Consider the following 19,639-nt stretch of genomic DNA (forward strand, 5'->3'; position numbering starts at 1 on the left):
GCAGGTCCCAGGAATGGGGGTGTGGAGGCATCTTCCCACCTCATTTCTTTCTGCTATAATAGATATCCTCCCTCCGGCTGACGCTTTCCTCTGACAGGACACAGCACTGTCCTTGCATATGTCCGCTAGGAATGTCTCTCCCATCACCCCACTCCATCTTTTTAAAAGAAAGGATCCTATAGCTGCGTTTCCCACCTGTTCTTAACTTTCTGGTACAAATAAAGATCTCTCAACTTCTGTAAATAATGATACTCCTCTCAAACGGAGTTAATGAAATTCTGGTTTTTATTTACTATCAGATACAATTCATGCCAAGATTCTTGCTAAACACAAAACATACAAAAGTTTCATATTCCAGGCATTAAAACAAAAGACGATTATGTCAAGACCACCTGAAGAGCTTCCCCTCCCTGCTCTGAGCCACGGCACAGTGGACCACCCCAGGGGACTCGGGTATGGTTTCATTGCTGGGACAAACTTAGTTTTCTTCCCATAGGGATATCAAAAGCACACCAGAAACTATGTAGAAAACAACAACCTTCAAGGCTGCTATTGTATAAAAAATATATGATGCATGTTTGTGAATTCTGCTGGCTTTGATGAAAGCTACTGTTGTTTTCATGCTTAAAATGTGGTATCATGCTTAGCTAACTCTAGTTTTATGCATTTTACACTCTTGAAATGTATACTTCTTTAAGGCAGTTATTTGCAGTAAACATACTGGTATAAATCAAAACGGTAAACACAATTCTTAACCCAAGTTATCATTTCATTTAAGGGAATAATCAAACACTTATCATAAGATCATATGATAAGACTGAATTGTGTCCCTGCAGATCTTATGTTGAAGCCCTAACCATGAATGTGATTGTATTTGAAGCTTTTAGGAGACAGGGTAATTAAGTTAAATGAGGACATACAGGTGGGGTCCTATTCTGATAGAATTGGTGGTCTTATGGGAGCCATGTGCATGCACTGTGGAAAGTCAGTGTGAGTAATACATTTCTGTTGTTTAAGCTACCTATTCTATGGTATTTTGTTATGGCCGCTGAAGCTGACTAATATATCATATAACAAAATGAACAGACAGCCATAAAATATTAAGGAATGAATTTTAGCTTCACTAAGAAAAATACCACTGTATCAGTTAAAAGTATCACTATTTACTCCTATATATTATCTGTATTCAAGAAATATACTCAGTGGTAGAGTGTCAGCCAGGCGTGTGGATGTCCCGGGTTCAATTCCCAGTTATGGCACACAAGAGACGTGACCAACAGCTTCTCCATACATCCCCCTTCTCTCTCTCTTCTCCTCCCATAGTCATGGCTCAGTTGGTTCCCAGGGCTTGCCGGGTGGATCCCGGTTGGGGCACATGCAGGACTCTTTCTATCTCCCCTCCTCTCACTTGGAAAAAAGAAGGAAAAAAATATACAGCACTCTAACTTATCCCACCAAACATATCTGCAGAAGGGTTACAGCAGATCCTGATTAGAAAGGTCATTTTTCAGTTTTAAATTAGTGGCTCAGTTTTCTTCCCTTCTCCCCCTCTCCATTTTCTTTCTTCTCCCTTCCTTTGTCCTTCCTCCTTCCTTTGCTCTCTCCTTTTCTTCCTCCCTCCCTCCTTCCTTCCTTCCCTGACTTCTTTCCTTCCTTTCTTCCAAACTATCTGTTAAGAAGTATTTGGTACTTAGCTACTTCAAACATCTTAGGAGTTTATTTTTCCATGCTTTTAGTGTAAATGTATCTTACCATCATGATCATGCCCTGTCCCAGAGGCTGTTCCCTGGAAAGAACAGCATCCCAGGAGCCATCCTTCACCCATTCAAGGAGAGTGGGGCAGGCAGCGCAGCTGTGGGGTCTGAGGAGGGTAGAGGAAGCAGATGGGAGGGGCCTGGTGGGGGCAGATTACCCAGGAACTACCTAACAAAATGGATACAATCACCTAATTGCTTTCAAAGAAAATACATCTAAGGGCTACTGATTATTTATGTGACGCCACAAAAGGACAGGATTAGCAGTAAATGAATGAAAATTAAAGCCAATGATCAGATACACAATTTGTTCTATCAGTTTCCTCTTCCTCTTTCCTTGAGGATCCAGGCAAAGCTTCCAGGAAAATAATCAAATATCCTGTGATGTTAGTCACTCAACTGTAGATGTGACTGCTTCCCTCACAAATGTGAGGGAGCCTGACTGATATATAGATTTCTGTTACATGTAAACATGGTTGGATTATTTTTAAAGAGGTAAGTAATAGTAGCCATTAGGATTATTGTTATATGAAAAGTCTCTTTGATAATTCTACGCTGAAGTTGGAATTTTGAAATTTTTAACTTGACTCTAATGTTTATGTGTGTCTTCTGTGCAATACTAATAATTTTTAACTTGACTCTAATGTTTTACTTCTACCATTCATCTCTTAATCCTTTAAAGCAGGTGGGCAAAAATGATAACTTATTTAACTTAATGCTTAGCTTAATAGTTAATATAGTTAACAGTCTTCAGAGAGGGTTATCGCAAAAGTGAGTATTAACTATATATGGTCAATTAATTTGACTACAGAGCCAAGGATATACAATGGGGAGAGAAAGTGTTCAATAAATAGCTTTGGAAAAACTGGACAGCCACATGAAAAACAGTGACACTGGACCACTGCTTTATACCACACATGAAAATGAACACAAAATGGAAAAAAAAAATTTTAACATAAGACCTGAAACCATAATATTCCTCGAAGAACACAGGGGCAATACACTCCTTGATGTTGGTGTTGGTAATGACATTTTGGATCTGACTCCAGAAGCAAAGGCAACAAAAACAAAAATAAGTAAGTGGGACTACATCTTACATCAAACTAAAAAGCAAAGGAAACCATCAATAAAAATGAAAGTCAACCTATTACATAAAAAAATACATACTGGCAAATCACATATCTAATAAGGGGTTAATAGCAAAACTATATAAATAACTCATAAAATCAATAACAAAAAAAAAAACACAATCCAGTTTAAAAACAGGCAGAGGATCTAAATAGGCAATTCTGAAAGAAGATACACAGATGGCCAACGTGTGTTTGAAAAGGTACTCAGCATCACTAATCCATCAGGAAAATGCACCACAAACACAGAACAACCAACACAGGTTAAAACGTCTATCATAAAAAAGACAAAATATAAGTGTTGGGGAAGATGTGGAGAAAAGAGGACCCTTGATCACTGTTGGCAGGAATGTACTTGGTGCAAGCCACTATAAAAACAGTATGGAGTTCCTCAAAAAACTAAGAATGGAACTACCGTGTGACTGAGCGATTCCACTTCTGGGAAATTACTTATCTGAAGGAAATAAAAACACTAACTTGAAAAGATATCACACTCCCATGTTCACTGCAGCATTATTTACAACAGCCAAGACTTGGATGCAACTTAAGCGTTCACCAATGGACGTACTGAAGAAAATGTGGTATATATACAATGGAATATTATCCAGCCATAAAAAAGGAAATCCTCCCATTTGCTACATGAACAGACTTTGAGGGCATATGCTAAATGAAATAAGTCAGACAGAGAAAGACAAAGTCAGTATGACCTCACTTATATGTGAAATATAAAAGTAAAATATTTAAAGGAAATTGAAACATCCAAACTCATGGATACAGAAAATAGATTGGTGGGTGCCAGAGGTGGGGGAGGGAAATGAGGGAAGGGGTCAAAAGGCACAAACTTCCAGTTATAGAACAAATGTCACGGGAACATAATGTACAGCACGGTGATATACTACTGTACTTCCCCATGTTAAGATGTACCCTTTTTTGAAAAATTTGGAGTCTAAAAACTGGGTGCATCTTATATAGTGGTTGTAGATTTTTTTACTTGCATTTAAGAAGTGTGGCATTTCAAATGCCATAGATGGAACTGAGGACAAGGCAATAGATGAAGACAGTGATTTGTCATCAGACACAGATGAGGACAAGCTAATGGATGGGAGTTTTGACAGTGATGAGGAGTTGTATGAATTTTATGATGAATAAAATCTGAGTTCAATAACTTTATGTAATACTTTTTTTTTTCAAACTTCAGGCCCCCAAATTAAGGTGCGTCTTATACATGGGAGCATCTTATACATGGGTAAATCTGGTAGCTAGTAATACTATGGTGTATATTTGAAAGTGACTAAGAGAGCAGATCTTAAAAGTTCTCATCACAAGAAAAGAAATTGTAACTGCATAGTGGTAAATATTAACTTGACTTTTTGTGGTAAAAACATTTCACAATATATACAAATAACTAATCATTATGCTGTACACCTGATACTTAAATAATGTTATATATCAATTATATCTCAATTTTTAGAAAAGTTCATAGCATATATTAAATCAAGTTTAAAACTTTACAACTTTCATTACTAAGAAAAGCATCACTTTACTAATTATAATGGCAACGGAAGAAGACTTGAGGTGGTGAACACAGAGCAATGTACAGATCATATATTACAGGATTGTACACCTGAAACCTATAGAATTTTATTAACCAATGCTAACTCAATAAATCCAATTTAAAATAATTTTAATTAAATTTTAAAACTTTGTTTTCATAACGAAACAACACACTAAACTCAAAGACAGAGACAGATAGTGAGATGCACGTGCAACAGAAGACAGGGCATTAATGAGAAAGAGCTTCTTTGAAAATCCTTGCTAAGCTCTGATGCTGTGAACTTTCTATTGTAGTAGAGCTTCTCCACTGAAGGGTAAGGGACGCGGTGGTGGGGAGAGAAACCGCTTCCTGTTGAAAAGGGAAGAGGGAAAAAAATAGACCAACTGATGAAAAAGAATAAGACTAAGTGAAGGACAAAAAAAAGATTCAATACTTGTGTACGGATATAAATATACATGTAAATTACTCACATAAAGAACTGTTTTTAGAATTTAGTAAAAATTCTAACATGAATCTAACATGGTCAAACATAGATCAGTGATAAGAGTATCGATGTTTATGATTAATTCAAAATCTGTATAGGCCAAGGTCAGGCGCCACCTGTGTTCTATTCAAGGACACGTGGCTTGAGCTAGAGTGATGTGCAGATGGCTGCTGTTGTGCTGGGCTGGGAGGTACCCAGGAAAGGCCCAGCTATGAACCAAGGTTGGCTGCTGCTAGTGTCCGGCCTGAGGCCACTTAGTGAGCGGTATGGGGCACGCTGAAGCCAGATGCTGCTTGTTTGAGAGATTTTAGGAAAATCTGAAGCATGAGCCAAGACAGGCAATTCACAGGGCAAAGCCACTGGAAACAGCTTGGGAGGGCGAAAAGTTTGCTGGGGTGGGATCTCAGGGAATCACCAGGGCAGGGCAATGTGTAAGCCAGGTTGATGGAGACTCAGATATGGTGCCTGCCTGCCAACTTTGTGAGGGAGGACTTAGCAAAGAAACAATGCCCTCTGCCAGCACTTCTGTTTGGGAGAAAGCAGCCCCCACCTCAGCTCTCACTCTGATGACAGACAATTCAGTTCTCCCTGTATGTCCTTGGTGCCTTTTGAGCTGCTGACCCAGCACTGGAGTTCAGAGCGAGTAAGTCAAAGTAAGTTCATATCTGAGTCCTTAAAAGAAACTGCCTAGGACCCTAGCAGCCTCCGTCTCCCTCAGCCTCAATCCCTGCTGGTTTTTATAACCAGAAGCTATGGGAATGTCTCTTTCCAGCACTGGAATCCTGGGCTTGAGGGCCTAGTGTGGGGCTGATACCCCTCACATCTAAGGTGGGACCTCCACAGCCAAGATACCTCTCCAGATTTTTATCTGCCACACGTGGGTGTGGGCTTGCACATCCTATGTCTCCACCCCTCATACCAGTTTTAATGTGAATTCTTCTAAGTCCCTAGTTGTAGGACTTCTATGCAGATAAATTTCAGGCAGTCCTGAATGACGGTTCTGTAGTTCAGTTGTCATTTTGATGTGGTCGTAGGAGGATGCTGGTACCGCATTTACCTACACCACCACCTTGACCAGATGTTCTGCCATTTTTCTATGGTACTTTTCTGTTTGCGGTTTTCTTATTGATTTGTTGGTTATTACTGTTGAAGACTGTGAACATAAAATTAAGTTGTACGTTTCACTTACTCTTGTATTTCAGAATGAGTTCAGGTAGAATCTGGGCCTTGGTGATTATCATGTTAAATCATTTTGACTTATAATATTCAGAATTTTAGAGATCTGAATGAGCATCATGATTAGAGATCTAACAATGCTATGTCAAGACCAGGAAGCAGAAATAAATGAATGAAGGGAGGAAGGAAGTCCAACAGGATGTGTTTAATATTGTCAAGGAAGTATTGATCCTCTCACAATCATTTAGGTAACTTTGCCAAATTGAAGGCTTGAAACACAAGTTCTAATCATCTTTTACCCATTCTTACAACAGTGACATAATTATCCATGGTTTGGCATTAGAATAAGCCAGTCCCAACACTGCCTAATACCAGATCACTTCCAGTTTATAAGACTGAGTGAGGATAGTTATAAGACAAGCTGGTTTGGAAGCAAAAAAAGAGTAATCTTGGAATCATTAGGGCTGGGTTCAAACCTCAGCTTTGCCACATTCTCATGTGAACTTCAGTCACTTCTCTGAGCCCCAGTTTGTTTCCTTGAAGAAAGACTGCAATAATATTTACCATATCTAATGTTGCAAAGATTAAATGAAGTAATATTTGTGAAGACGATTAGCACAATGAGTGGTTCACATTAGGCACTGTGGTGCTTTATGAATCGCAGTCTAAAGACTATCACTGCTATATCACTCCACAGTCTAAAGTGCCTTCTTTTCATCCTCATTACAACTTTTCATTCCTATTTTACAATCAAGAAAACCAAGTCAGAGAAATCGAATGATTTACTTAAGTAATTATTCTTCTGCTACTTAAGAAACAGAAGCCAGGTCAAATCCATCTTCAGAACCTGACTTGACTCAGAGTTGAAAGTCTATCCATGGCTTTCCAATGTCGTGCTGAATTTCTCCATGGTGTCTGAATCTGGGCTAGGAGTTTTGTTTCTTTCCTAAAGGAGGATGAATTTTCCCTCTCAACCAATGAACTAACTAGATTCAAGAAAAATAATTTCAGACTTACAACTGAAAAGTTGCAATAGTACAAAAATTCCATATACTATACCTGCCATATACTGTACCTTCAAATGTCTACATTTTACCACATTTGCTTTATTCTTCTTCTCTTTTTTTTTTTGTTGTTTTTAAGATTTATTGATTTTACTTCTTTTTTTTTTTACAGAGACAGAGGGAGAGTCAGAGAGAAGGATAGATAGGGACAGACAGACAGGAACGGAGAGATGAGAGGCATCAATCATTAGTTTTTCGTTGCACATTGCGACACCTTAGTTGTTCATTGATTGCTCCCCCATATATGCCTTGACCGTGGGCCTTCAGCAGACCAAGTAACCCCTTGCTGGAGCCAGCGACCTTGGGCTCAAGCTGGCGACCTCAGGGTCTCGAAGCTGGGTCCTCTGCCTCCCAGTCCGATGCTCTATCCACTGTGCCACCGCCCGGTCAGGCTATTCCTCTTCTCTTTACTGCCCTCTCCCCTTCTATATAAAGAGGCAGAGGAAACAGCTCCACATTGAAATTCATGGTCTTTTTAGAGTATTAAGCAGAAATAAAATATAAATATATAAACTAGTCCTGATACCTACAAGCCTCCCTGTTATACATTCCTCCCATAGAGCTTAGTTTAGAGCAGTGGTTCTCAACTAGGATGATATTGTCCCAGGGATATTTGGCAATGTTGGGAGACATTTTTGATTGTCATGATCAGAGAGGGAGTACTAGCATTTAGTGGGTAGAGACTATGACACTTTTAAACATCCTACAATGCAAATGACACCCCTCTCCCAAAACCAACAAAGAATTATTTGGCCCAAAATGTCAATAGTGTTTAAGTTAAAAAAAAAAAAAAAAAGCTTGACCTAGTACAGTGGTTCTTAGGACATCAGCATCAACATCACCAGAGAGAACATGTGAGAAATTCACTACCCAGGCCCCATCAGAAACCTCATGAATTAGAAACTCTGGAGATGGGGCCAGCAATCTGTATTTTAACACGCCCTCCAAGATGATGCAAACTCAAGTTTGAAAAATAGCAGGCCTAGTGTACTTGCCTGACCTGTGGTGGCACAGTGGATAGAGCAACAACCTGAAAAGCTGAGGTCACTGGTTCAAAACCCTGGGCTTGCCTTGTCAAGGCACATATGATAAGCAATCAATGAATGAACAACTAGAATAAAGCAACTATGAATTGATATTTCTCATTCTTTCCCTCTCGCTCTCTCCCTGTAAACTCAATAAATAAAACCTTTAAAAAATATTCTGTACTTACAAGAAGTACACCATTTTGGAAAGGGAAATCCTATCTTTGTTAAATTATGGTCATATTTTTAGATATTTGCATCCATCTATAAATCCTGAAGACAAACAAAAGATGGGCTTCCACAGTCTTATATCAGTGAGAGCCATGCTTAGTAAAAGTGACTGAAAGCCACCTCTGACAATCTAGTCACCGAAGTGCAGAAGAAATGACTTGGGCTTCAGAGCCAGCCTTAAATATGAAACCCAGTCCCATCGTTTAGTAGCCATGAAATCTTAGAAGGCTCTTAACCTCCTGGAGCTCCAGTTTGCTCAGCTATAAAATGGGAATAATAACACATACCTCAAAATAGAATTACAAGGCTGACACAAAGTGCTAGACACACAGAAGGGACTCCATAAATAGTAGCCTTGTAAAACTAAAGCTCTGATCAGGAGAATGTGGCCAGTGAAAAAGGGCTATTATCCCCAGCTTCTTTGGAAATGACTCTTCGTAACAGTACATTCCCAGTAAAGCAACTGTGTTTTCCTTACCTAGAAAGCAAAATGAAAGCTACTGTAAGCCCCAATTTTGGTAGATCTCAAAAATAGCCTTAAGAGTCTATGTTTTATGCCTTTGGGGATTCTGCATTATAATCTTACTCTGCCCTGTCCAACAAGTTAACCACTAACCACTTGTGGCTATATAAATTAACTGGAACTTCTATTTCTTGCTAAGGTGAAGTAACAGGGCTCAGATTTACACTTCTGCCTAAAACAACTAAAAAAATAGACAAAATATGTGAAAGAATGGCACTAAAAGCATTGGACATAAGCAATAAAGAAAACACAACAAAAACAAAAATCAAATCAAAACAGAAAAACAGAGATCCCTAAGGGATGGGAAACAAACAAGGTAAACTCCACCCAGTTACCACCTGGAGAAAGATTTCAGTCTGTACCTAAGGCAGGGTCCTAGAGGAAAAAGAGGTACACAGGGAGAGCCCTGGAGATCTGAAGATCTCAAGTACTTAACGGGGTACTGATTATCACACAAGTGCGAACACTAACTGAGGTCGCAGAAGGAACCACTCAAAGAAATTAGAACACTTTTTGGAGATCACGCCGGGATGGGAATAGTGCCTGTTTCATCTGCCGGAGAGGAGAACCTAGGCGTTTAGGAGCACTGGTTAGAGTGTAAACATGAGTGCCACCTCAATAAAAGGGGAAAAACACCCTTAGCTTGAACAATTCTTAAAAGTAAGACTTAATAGGACCATATTACTAATTTCCAAGTAATGTAAGCACATTCCAGTCAAGAATATTGATAGAAATACAAAAATATCCAGCAGCCAACAAGGTAAAATTTACAATATTCAATAAAAAAATTACCAAGCACACCACTATGGAAAAGAGTATGAGAGTCCATTAAAAATTAAAAATTATTACCACATGACCCAGTAATTCCACTTCTAGGTATCTATCTAAAGAAAATAAAAACACTAATTTGAAAAGATACACGCATCCCTATGTTCAATGCAGCATTATTTACAATAACCAAAACTTGGATGCTACCTAGGTATCTATTAATAGATGAATGGATAAAAATGATGTGGTATATATTTATATATAATGGAATATTACTCAGCAATACAAAGAATAAAATGTTGCCATTTGCAACAATATGGGTGGATCTAGAAGATATTATGCTAAGCAAAATAAGTGAAAGACAAATACCATATGATTTCACTTATATGTGGAATCTAAAACAACAAAACAAAGCAAAACAAAAACAGATTCCTAGAGAACCGATGGTGGCCGGAGGGAAGGGGTCTACCAGATGGCTGAAAAAAGGTGAAGGGGAAGAAGTAGTACAAATTTCCAGAGATCTAGTGTACAGCACAGAGAATACAGTCAATAATATTGTAACGCCTGACCAGGCAGTGGCGCAGTGGATAGAGCCTCGGACTGGGATGCGGAAGACCCAGGTTCGAGACCCCGAGATCGTCAGCTTGAGCGAGGGCTCATCTGGTTTGAGCAAAAGCTCACCAGCTTGAGCCCAAGGTCACTGGCTCGATCAAGGGGCTACTCAGTCTGCTGAAGGCCCACGGTCAAGACATGTATGAGAAGGCAATCAATGAACAATTAAGGTGTTGCAATGCACAACGAAAAACTAATGGTTGATGCTTCTCATCTCTCCATTCCTGTCTGTCTGTCCCTGTCTATCCCTCTCTCTGTCTCTGTAAAAAAAAAAAAAAAAAAAAAAGTAACAATTTAGTATGGTGACAGATGATTACTAGACTTAGTGCAGCGATCACACCATAAGACAGTGGTCGGGAACCTATGACTCGCGAGCCAGATGTGGCTCTTTTGATGGCTGCATCTGACTCGCAGACAAATTTTTAATAAAAAAATGTTAAAAATATAAAACATTCTCATGTACTACAATCCATTTCCTACCACTCATGTTCATGGTTGCGGGTGGCTGGAGCCATCACAGCTGTCCTCCGGGACACACCAAGTTTTTATTGGATAATGCATAATGTACACAGCTCGTTGTATGGCTCTCATGGAATTACATTTTAAAATATGTAGCGTTCCATGGCTCTCTCAGCCAAAAAGGTTCTTGACCCCTGCCATAAGGAATACAAATGCTGAATCACTATGTTGAACACCTAAAATTAGTATACTCCTGATGTAACTCTAATTTAACATAGTTTTAATAACAAAAATTACCAGCCATGAAAAGAAGCAGAAAAATAAACCTTATAATGAGAAGAAAAAAATCAATCAACTGGATTGAGAAATGACATAATTAGTAGAAAAGTGCATTGAAACATTTATTATGACTATATTTCATTTGTTAAGATGCTAGAAGACTGAATATGTTATACAGAGACATGGAGGATGTAAAAAATGATCCAAATTTAACTCTAAAGATGTAAATACATTGTCTGAAGTGGAAAATGTATAGGGAGAAATTAACAAAGATTATACACTTCAGAAAAAAGATTAGTGAACTTGAAGGCAAAGCAATTGAAACTATCCAAAATGAAACACAGAGATAAAAGACAAAAAAAAGTTACCAAGCATTAGTGAAATGTAGAACAATATCGAGTGATCAAATTAGAGTCCCCAAAGAAGTGGGGGGAAATAAAAAAAATTGAAAAATAATGGTTGAAAAAATTTTAAATTTTTTTTTTTTTTTTTTGTATTTTTCTGAAGCTGGTAACTGGGAGAGACAGTCAGACAGACTCCCGCATGCGCCCGACCGGGATCCACCCGGCACGCCCACCAGGGGCCACGCTCTGCCCACCAGGGCGATGCTCTGCCCCTCTGGGGCGTTGCTTTGCTGCGGCCAGCTCTAGCGCCTGGGGCAGAGGCCAAGGAGCCATCCCCAGTGCTCGGGGCCATCTTTGCTCCAATGAAGCCTTGGCTGCAGGAGGGGAAGAGAGAGACAGAGAGGAAGGAGGGGGGAGTGGAGAAGCAAATGGGCACTTCTCCTACGTGCCCTGGCCGGGAATCGAACCCCGCTCCCCCGCACGCCAGGCCGACGCTCTACCGCTGAGCCAACCGGCCAGGGCCGAAAAAAATTTAAATTTGATGAAAACTAAACCCACAGATAAAAGAAAAAAGATTTCAAGCACCAGAAAGATGAAGAAAACTACGCTGGTCTCATAATCAAATTGCTTAAAAATCAGTGATAAAGAGGAAAAATAAAAGCAGAGAGGGAAAAAAAGACATCATCTGCAGAAGAAGAAAGATAAGAAAAAGATGAAATGTTTTCTCTTAAGATCAGCAATAAAATGAGGCTGTCTAATCTCACTATTCAACTTTTTATTGGAGGTCCTATTCAGTGCCATAAGGTAGGAGAAAGAAATAAAGGGCATCCACATTGGGAAGGAAACAGTAAAACTGTCTTTACTCATAAAACATAATTATCTTTGTTAAATACCAAAAAGCTACTACAATAAGTGAGTTTAGCAAGGTTGTAGGATACAGGGTCGATATAAAAAAATCAATTGTATTTCTATATAGTAGCAACAAAATATTAAAATTTAAAAATTTTATATAGTAGCAACAAAAATTAAAATTTAAAAAGCAATACCATTTATAATAGAATAAAAATATAAAATACGTAGGCATAGATCTGACAAGAAGTGTGCAAAAGCTGCACTTTGGAAACAACAAACATCCTGAGAGAAATTAAAGACCTAAGTAAATGGAGAAAAATGCTGTGTTAATAGGTTGGAAAATACAATACTGTTAAGATGTCAGTTCTCCCTCAATTGATCTATAATTCAATACAATGCCAATCAAATCACTAGTAAGCATTTTTTTGTAGAAATTGACAAGCTAATTCTAAAGTTCATATGAAAATGCAAAAGCCTAGAAGAGCCAAACAAGTCTGAAAAAGAAGAACAAAGTTGGATGGATAACACAAACTGATTTCTAGATGATAAAGTTAGTTATAAAAATAGTGTTTTATTGGCATAAACATATACAAAATTATCAGTGAGAGTTCAGAAATAGATCCACACATGCATGATCAATTAATTTTTCAACAAAGTTGCAGAAACAATTCAACAAATGCTGGAACAATTGGATATCCATAGGCAAAAAAAACAGCTACCACCAACAGAAATACTTTTATTCTTAACTCTCACCATACACAAAAATTAGAGTCCTGAATCTAAGAAAACATAAGAGAAAATTTTTGTGACCTTGGATTAGGCCAACATTTCTTAGATATTACACTAACAACACTATCCATAAAGAAAAATTGATACACTAGCCTTCATCAAAATTAAAATCTGCACTTTGAAACACACTAAAGAGAATTAAAAGATAAATCACGTACTTCAAGAAAATATTTTCAAATCACGTTTGTGATGATATAGAACTAGAATGCTCACATTCTGCTTGTGGAAATGTAAAATAGGACAACCAGTTTGAAAAATAGTTTGGCAGTTCCTTAAAATGTTAAACATACACCTACAATAAAGCCCAGGCATTCCATTCTTACATATTTACCCAAGAGAAATAAAAGCATATGTCCACACATAGACCTGTATACAAATGGTCAAAGCAGCTTTATTTCTAATACCTAAGAAATGTCTACCAACAAGTGGATGGATAAACAGCAAACCAACTATTATATATCTATACAACGAAATATTACTCAGCAATAAAAAGCAGTGAACCACTGGTACACACTATAACATGAATGAATATCAAATTAATTCTCCTGGGTGAAAGAAACTAGATAGACCCCTATGCCCCCTGAAAAAAATTACATTCTCAGTAATTCCATTTATATAAAATTGTAGAAAACGTTAACTAATCTATAACAACATATCAGTGGTTGCCTAGGGACATAGGGGCAGGGAAGGATGGGGTGTGGATAGAGAATACAAAGGATTATAAAGAAACTGGAGGTGATGAGTATGTTCATTATCTTAATTGTTACAGTTTCATGGGTACATACATGTCAAAACCTATCAAATTTTCTACTTTAAACACATGTAGTTTATTATCTGTCAATTATATTCCAAAAACTTTTGTTAACTTTTAAAATTGAATAAAATTAAAAGTTCAGTTCACCAGTTACCTTAGTCACATTTCAAGTTTTTGATAGTCACATGCGGCTAGAGAGGCTACCATTTTGGACAGAACAGAATAAAACTTTGCTATCAATGCTTCAAGTACTATTGGGCAGCACTAATCTATCACATACATTGTTTCTTTCATTCCTCCTACATCTATCTACCCCAAATTTTAAGAAAGGGAATAAGCACAGCAACATGACACAAATATATAAATTACCTGAAAAAATTCTAAAAAGCAGATTTTATTAAGTGTAACGTAACTTCAATGGACCAAATACCTTCTATTCATAAACACAGATAGCACAGTGTTTTCTCATTTAGGCAGCACAGCTTCTATGGACTACATTTAATTAGTTCCCTCCAAAGCTCAAGTTGAAGGCAATTTTAAACCAAATGACATGGAAAGAAATGAAACAGATAACATCCAATTGGAAGTTACTTTATCTTTGTAATCAGAGTAGTTATAGCTTCAATATAACTCTTAAATGAGAATGTACACTTTCCCATATACTCACAGATATCTTTGTGAGTTAACTTTTTGTTCTGTTTCAGAATATGCTCCATAATGCAACTGAATTTTCCTACTTTAAAAAGTCAAGCATATAACGTACAACAAATATAATCAGAAGTTTCAAATGTGAGAACAGATATTAAAATAGAATGTTATGGTATGCACTGAAATCTTTCCCTTTCAAAGAAAAGTTCATAAAATTAGGACAAGAAAGTTGTTAAAACTGCATATTCACACTGAAGCTTTTTTTCCTTCCCTCATTATAACTTTCAGTTTTGAGAGAGGTGATTTTATTTAAAAAGACTTGAACTCTTATTTTCTGTCCCCACCCTTGTAGCCTATGGACTTGGAAGGCAGAGTATGTCTGCTAGATATTTTTATTTCCATACACAAACACAGGGTTTAAATCCTGAACCGTCCCTTTTCCACTAACCCTTTATGCACAGTTTGATGTCTGAGTCATCTGTCTTAGAAACAGAATATGGAAAAAGGCACTGGGGTAGTGGGGAGAAGGGAGGCTGGTGGCCAGTGTAGCCCAACCAAGACAAGCCCCAAACAGTGTCCTGTAGGAGATAAGAAGTATAAAAATAGAAACCAAGTCCCTATGTTGTTTGCAGAAGCAGAACTCACAAGCCAGTTTCACTTACTTTTTTACACCGAGAGAGCCATTTTCCTTGTTTTCCATGTCAACAGATAGCATGGGAAGGCTGCAGGGTTCCTTTACTTCAGCAACTAATCAATAAGGGAGAAAAGCTTGTGTTTAATTCTTAGAAGTGAGAGAAGCATATATATTCTGAGTCGGAAACATAATGGTTCCTTTAACAGCTTCACACTAGTTCATGTATGTTTGTTTAAACCTCCAGTTCCCTCAGCGATTGGAGAGATGTGATTAAACCTAAAGAACGGAGAGGAGACGGATTGGGGTGCTTTCCTCTGTACTGGCACTCCCTGCCTGGACAATAAGCATTCGCAAATGAAATTGAATGCTGTTCAAAACAAGTTCTGTGTGAACTGGCACAGCTTCCTCTGGATGCAAGCTTTCACTTAAGACACTGCAACTCACAAATGAGTCAAAGTGGAGAAAAACAATCCCCTTTTCCTACCCCTTCCCACCACGGGCTATGATTTCTTTTTCTTATTGCATTTGTTTTTTTGTCTACTCCCACTCTTTCTATATTTTTTTCTTAACAATGCCAAAGAGCACTTAACGCTTTTGTCAGCCAGTATCCCCCTACGCTTGCATACACTCAATGAAAGCCTCAAAAACCTGCGAGATGGCCATGCTTTGGTAAAGCTGGAAGCTCACAAAAATGTCAGATAGCCCTCAGCACAGAGAGGTGGTGCTGGGTGTGTGTGTGTGTGTGTGTCAGAGAGGGTAGGCAGCTAATTAGATTTATGTAAAAATCACCAAAACAGTCAAGGAGATATAATAGCATCAAACACTTGGTCTTTTTGTTTAGTAGGATGAGGACTGTGAAAAAATAAAAACCATCCGCAACTAATATGCAATTAACAAGATGAAAAAGCTATGAACAAAACTGCTTTTAAAAAAACTAGTTCTGTTCTGAAACGTGCTTGCTCCTCCACAGCTGAAGCCATAAATTAAATACATTTCCTCTCAAATCACTTTATACTTCGGCACTCCTTCTCGAGGGATTACTCTGACATGACAAGTGCATCATTTAGTATATTCACGAGATTTTATCACTGTTAGAGAAGTAGATGATTAACAAATAATACTGTCAGTGTGGGATAATCTTCACTCCTGATACACACACACACACACACACACACAAACTTCCAGTTGCTAAACCACTTAGATCATTCATAGAGAAACCCAACATTTCATATACATATAGATATTAACAAACATTCACACACCGTTGCAGAGTAGACAGAAGATAGTGCTGCTGCTCCATGCCAAAACAATTTACTTCAGTTAATATATTCACCATTTTCTAAGCATCTCAGAAAACAAAACAAAACACTCACAATGATACTCTGTAACACCACACTACATTGTCTTATTATTATTTTCTTTTTTTGGTGGAAGAGTAAAAAGAAAACCTACCTAGAAGCAACTAAAACATGTCATTTTTATAGGCTTATCAAGAACAGCCAAAGAAACCCCAATGTTTTCTTTCACAAAGTAGGCTGGCAAAGGAATTCAATAAGGAGGTACAATTTGACACAGTGAAATAAAACCAGGCTGGCTCTCAGCCAACATGACGTTAGGAATCACACACAAGCTGCACCAACTGCCTTCTGGTTCATGGCTGACTTTTTAAAGCTACAGTGTGCCTGTTCACTTTTGTTAACTACCTTCAGCACAGTTAGTGGAAGTGAATGAATCACCAAAACCTGCAGAATTCTCCCTGCACCTGTCTTGCACAAAGAGAAACAACATGTATCAATAGCTTATTTTCTCCCTCCCCTTCATTGTTGCTGCATGATTAAGTGTTTGCTGTTGTTCTGAACATGAACATCGTGTTTCCAACTCTTTTTTTCTCTGCTGGGGGAACAATATATGAGAAAATACCAGAAAGAACCCAGTACTTATGAGCTATAAACAGTGAACATCCAGAAGCCGCAGTCCTGTGCTACGCTTCCTTCCTACTAGAGACTTGTAGACAAAGTTCCCAGGGCTGGCTTTTAAGTAAGCTCTTTGTGAGGATAAGGAGAGCATTGCCTAGCAGAAAATCCTTTTACTTCATTATGCAGGAAGTAATATATTTCAGAGGATATGCAAAGTAGATGACCAGATCTTCTGAGAACGCATTCATCCTACCAGATGAAGTCAGCAAAAATTCCAAATGAAACAAACCTTATTCTCCAAAACAATTAATTTCGGGGGGGGGGGGTATTTTAAAGTGTTTATCTCATTTGCACAAAAAGTATTAATTCCATATATTCAGCTAATACTTATTACCTATAAGCAAATGGTAATTTATTAGTTACATATGAAAAAGATATTGTGTCAACCCCAAATTCCTAGTATTTCCCACCATACTAAATCCCAATTCAGGAATTGGGAGATAGAATAAAGAAAGATTGAGCACAATCTTTTTGATGAAGTTATCCTGATCAATCTCATAGTTCTCTTACTTGGCTGGGAACTTATGCCAGAGACATTCCCATTCTACAAACATGCTGCAGCCATACATAAAACATGCATAATTTTCACTGAAATAAACACCAATCAGTATTTGGACACTTAGGCCAAAATGTAAACAAAATCACTCAAGATAGGGTTGAGAACACACTTTCCCAAGACGGATCCTAGAAAAAGCCATCTGCTGCTGTAATACTGTATCGATTTGAGGCAGAATTGATGAGAAATCTGCAGGTCATCCTTTTTCTTAGTAATTTTTAGTGGCACTAGAAGATTAGCAACTATGATGTAAATTTATAACCTTGATTTCAAAGTCAAATTTCTTTTCTCTTACTTATTCCAGGAATGGTATTAGAACTTGTCAACTTTTTGAAAAATTACCACTGAGAAAAGATCTTTCTGCCCATATTTGTCATTGCCCCCTTGAAAAAGCAAACAATAACGTAGGGATGAGCTCTAAGTGTTCACATATTTTTGAGCACCATTTATTGAGCATGGGTTAAACAGGTGGGTCTTTTTCCACCGCTGATCAAAATGGTGAACTCTCTAGAGCTAGAACGCTCTTTCACCAACAGATTTTATAACGCTTTTGGAATTGATCCGAATTCCTGAACTGTTCTCCAACTAAACTCAAATGGGAGAGGGCAGGGTGTGAGTCCTGGGGGCAAGGAAGATGTCCTGATGGCACCATCTATTATGCTGCCACTCAGAACAAAATCAGGTTCAGTTCTCGACTCCTGAAAGGAGTAGCAAAGAAGTAGTGATACCCATTTTTCTTAGACATAGTCACAGGAAGAAGGATTCTGTGAAGATTCTCCAAAAATTTCTTCTTATACATAGAAAAGGACATCCCCTCCCATCTTGCCTGCTGTGATCAAAAGTTTGCCTGTTAGACAAGGGTAAGAGTTTATGAAGGTGTAGGAAGTTAATCCCGTTTTTTTTTAAAAAATGAGCCTCAAAAGCATTCTAAATTCTGACACCAGGAGGTTTCACTTATCAGCTAGTTTCTAACTTTGGGATAAATTGACATTTGTGGGTATAAGTATATAGTCTAGTGCTCACCCACTTCCTTTTCACTCCCTTCAACAAACTGGTATTAATCTCCTTTTCTGCTAATAAAAACGATGTGTATGTGCATGTAGTGTGTGTGTGGTGTTTGTAGTGTGTAGCGTAAGTGGTGTGTGCAATTAATGTGTGTGATGACTGTAATGTTTGTGCTATGTGTACTGTGTGGGTGTTGTACCTAGTTATGGTGTGTGTAGTGTGTGGTATGTGTTTGCAGAATGTGTAGGGTCCATGGTGTGTCTGTGTGTGTGCAAGTGTAGGGTGTGAGAGAGATGCAAACAAACAGACCCTCTGGTGCAGGATATTTGGAATGTGCTAAAATACCTTCCTTGATCCTCGTGTTGGGATTCTGGAGCAGAACTTTCAGGCACACTTGGGAATGGGCTCAGATAGGGGCGAGATGGGTCAGAAAGGGATGGAAATGGGTGCTTCCGTTAGGCTTCTTTTATTGATCAGCGGTCATCTCCCAGAGAAAGCCGCCTCACCCAAAAAGCCAGTGCCATCCCAAAGGAACCACCGCCCCTACCTCCCGTCCGGGTATCGGGGCGCCCAAGGGTGTCCAGCCCACACTGCAGAGCGCAGACCTTGGTCCATAGGGCTGCAGAAGAAATCTGGAGCCATCGCCCGAAGGCACAGCAGAAGTCAACGGGTTCCTGTGGGCGCCTCAAGAGAAAGTGAGGGGCGGCCTGGAGAATGGGGCGCTGGGGGCTGGACAGAGGGCAGGCTACGGGACGCCAGAAAGCCTCTAGGACCAACGGTGCCGTTCGAAAGCCGAACGACTCAAAAGACTCGCTTGTGGGGCTGGCCACAGAGAGAAAAGTTTCTGGCCAAGACTTTCAAGAAATAGTTCGCTTTGAGTTTGGGGGTTCCCGGGGGTTTCCTGTCTTTGGAAAGGGAGTGTGGGGGTGTGGCGTTCGCTGTGCACCCAGACGAGCCTTGCCACCACCCATTTCCATACTGCGAGCTCGACCCCACTGCCCACGGCGAGCCCCAGCTCTCCGCC

At 38.8% G+C, this 19,639-nt stretch overlaps 1 protein-coding gene across 3 annotated transcripts in view; it reads right to left on the reverse strand.

The window, feature by feature from the left end:
• Window positions 1–19,639, reverse strand: part of SAMD13 (sterile alpha motif domain containing 13) — a 101,378-nt gene that overhangs the window by 81,455 nt on the left and 284 nt on the right. For 2 of the 3 annotated variants that reach the window (XM_066268793.1, XM_066268789.1), the window contains exon 2: window positions 15,107–15,191. In XM_066268793.1, the coding sequence (XP_066124890.1) occupies window positions 15,107–15,191 (85 nt within the window). Of the gene's footprint in view, window positions 1–15,106; window positions 15,192–16,530; window positions 16,615–19,639 lie in introns of those variants that run through there. The other variant, XM_066268790.1, reaches the window with a different exon arrangement.

Source organism: Saccopteryx bilineata, chromosome 3 (genome assembly GCF_036850765.1).
Source record: "Saccopteryx bilineata isolate mSacBil1 chromosome 3, mSacBil1_pri_phased_curated, whole genome shotgun sequence".
NCBI classification, from domain to species: domain Eukaryota; kingdom Metazoa; phylum Chordata; class Mammalia; order Chiroptera; family Emballonuridae; genus Saccopteryx; species Saccopteryx bilineata.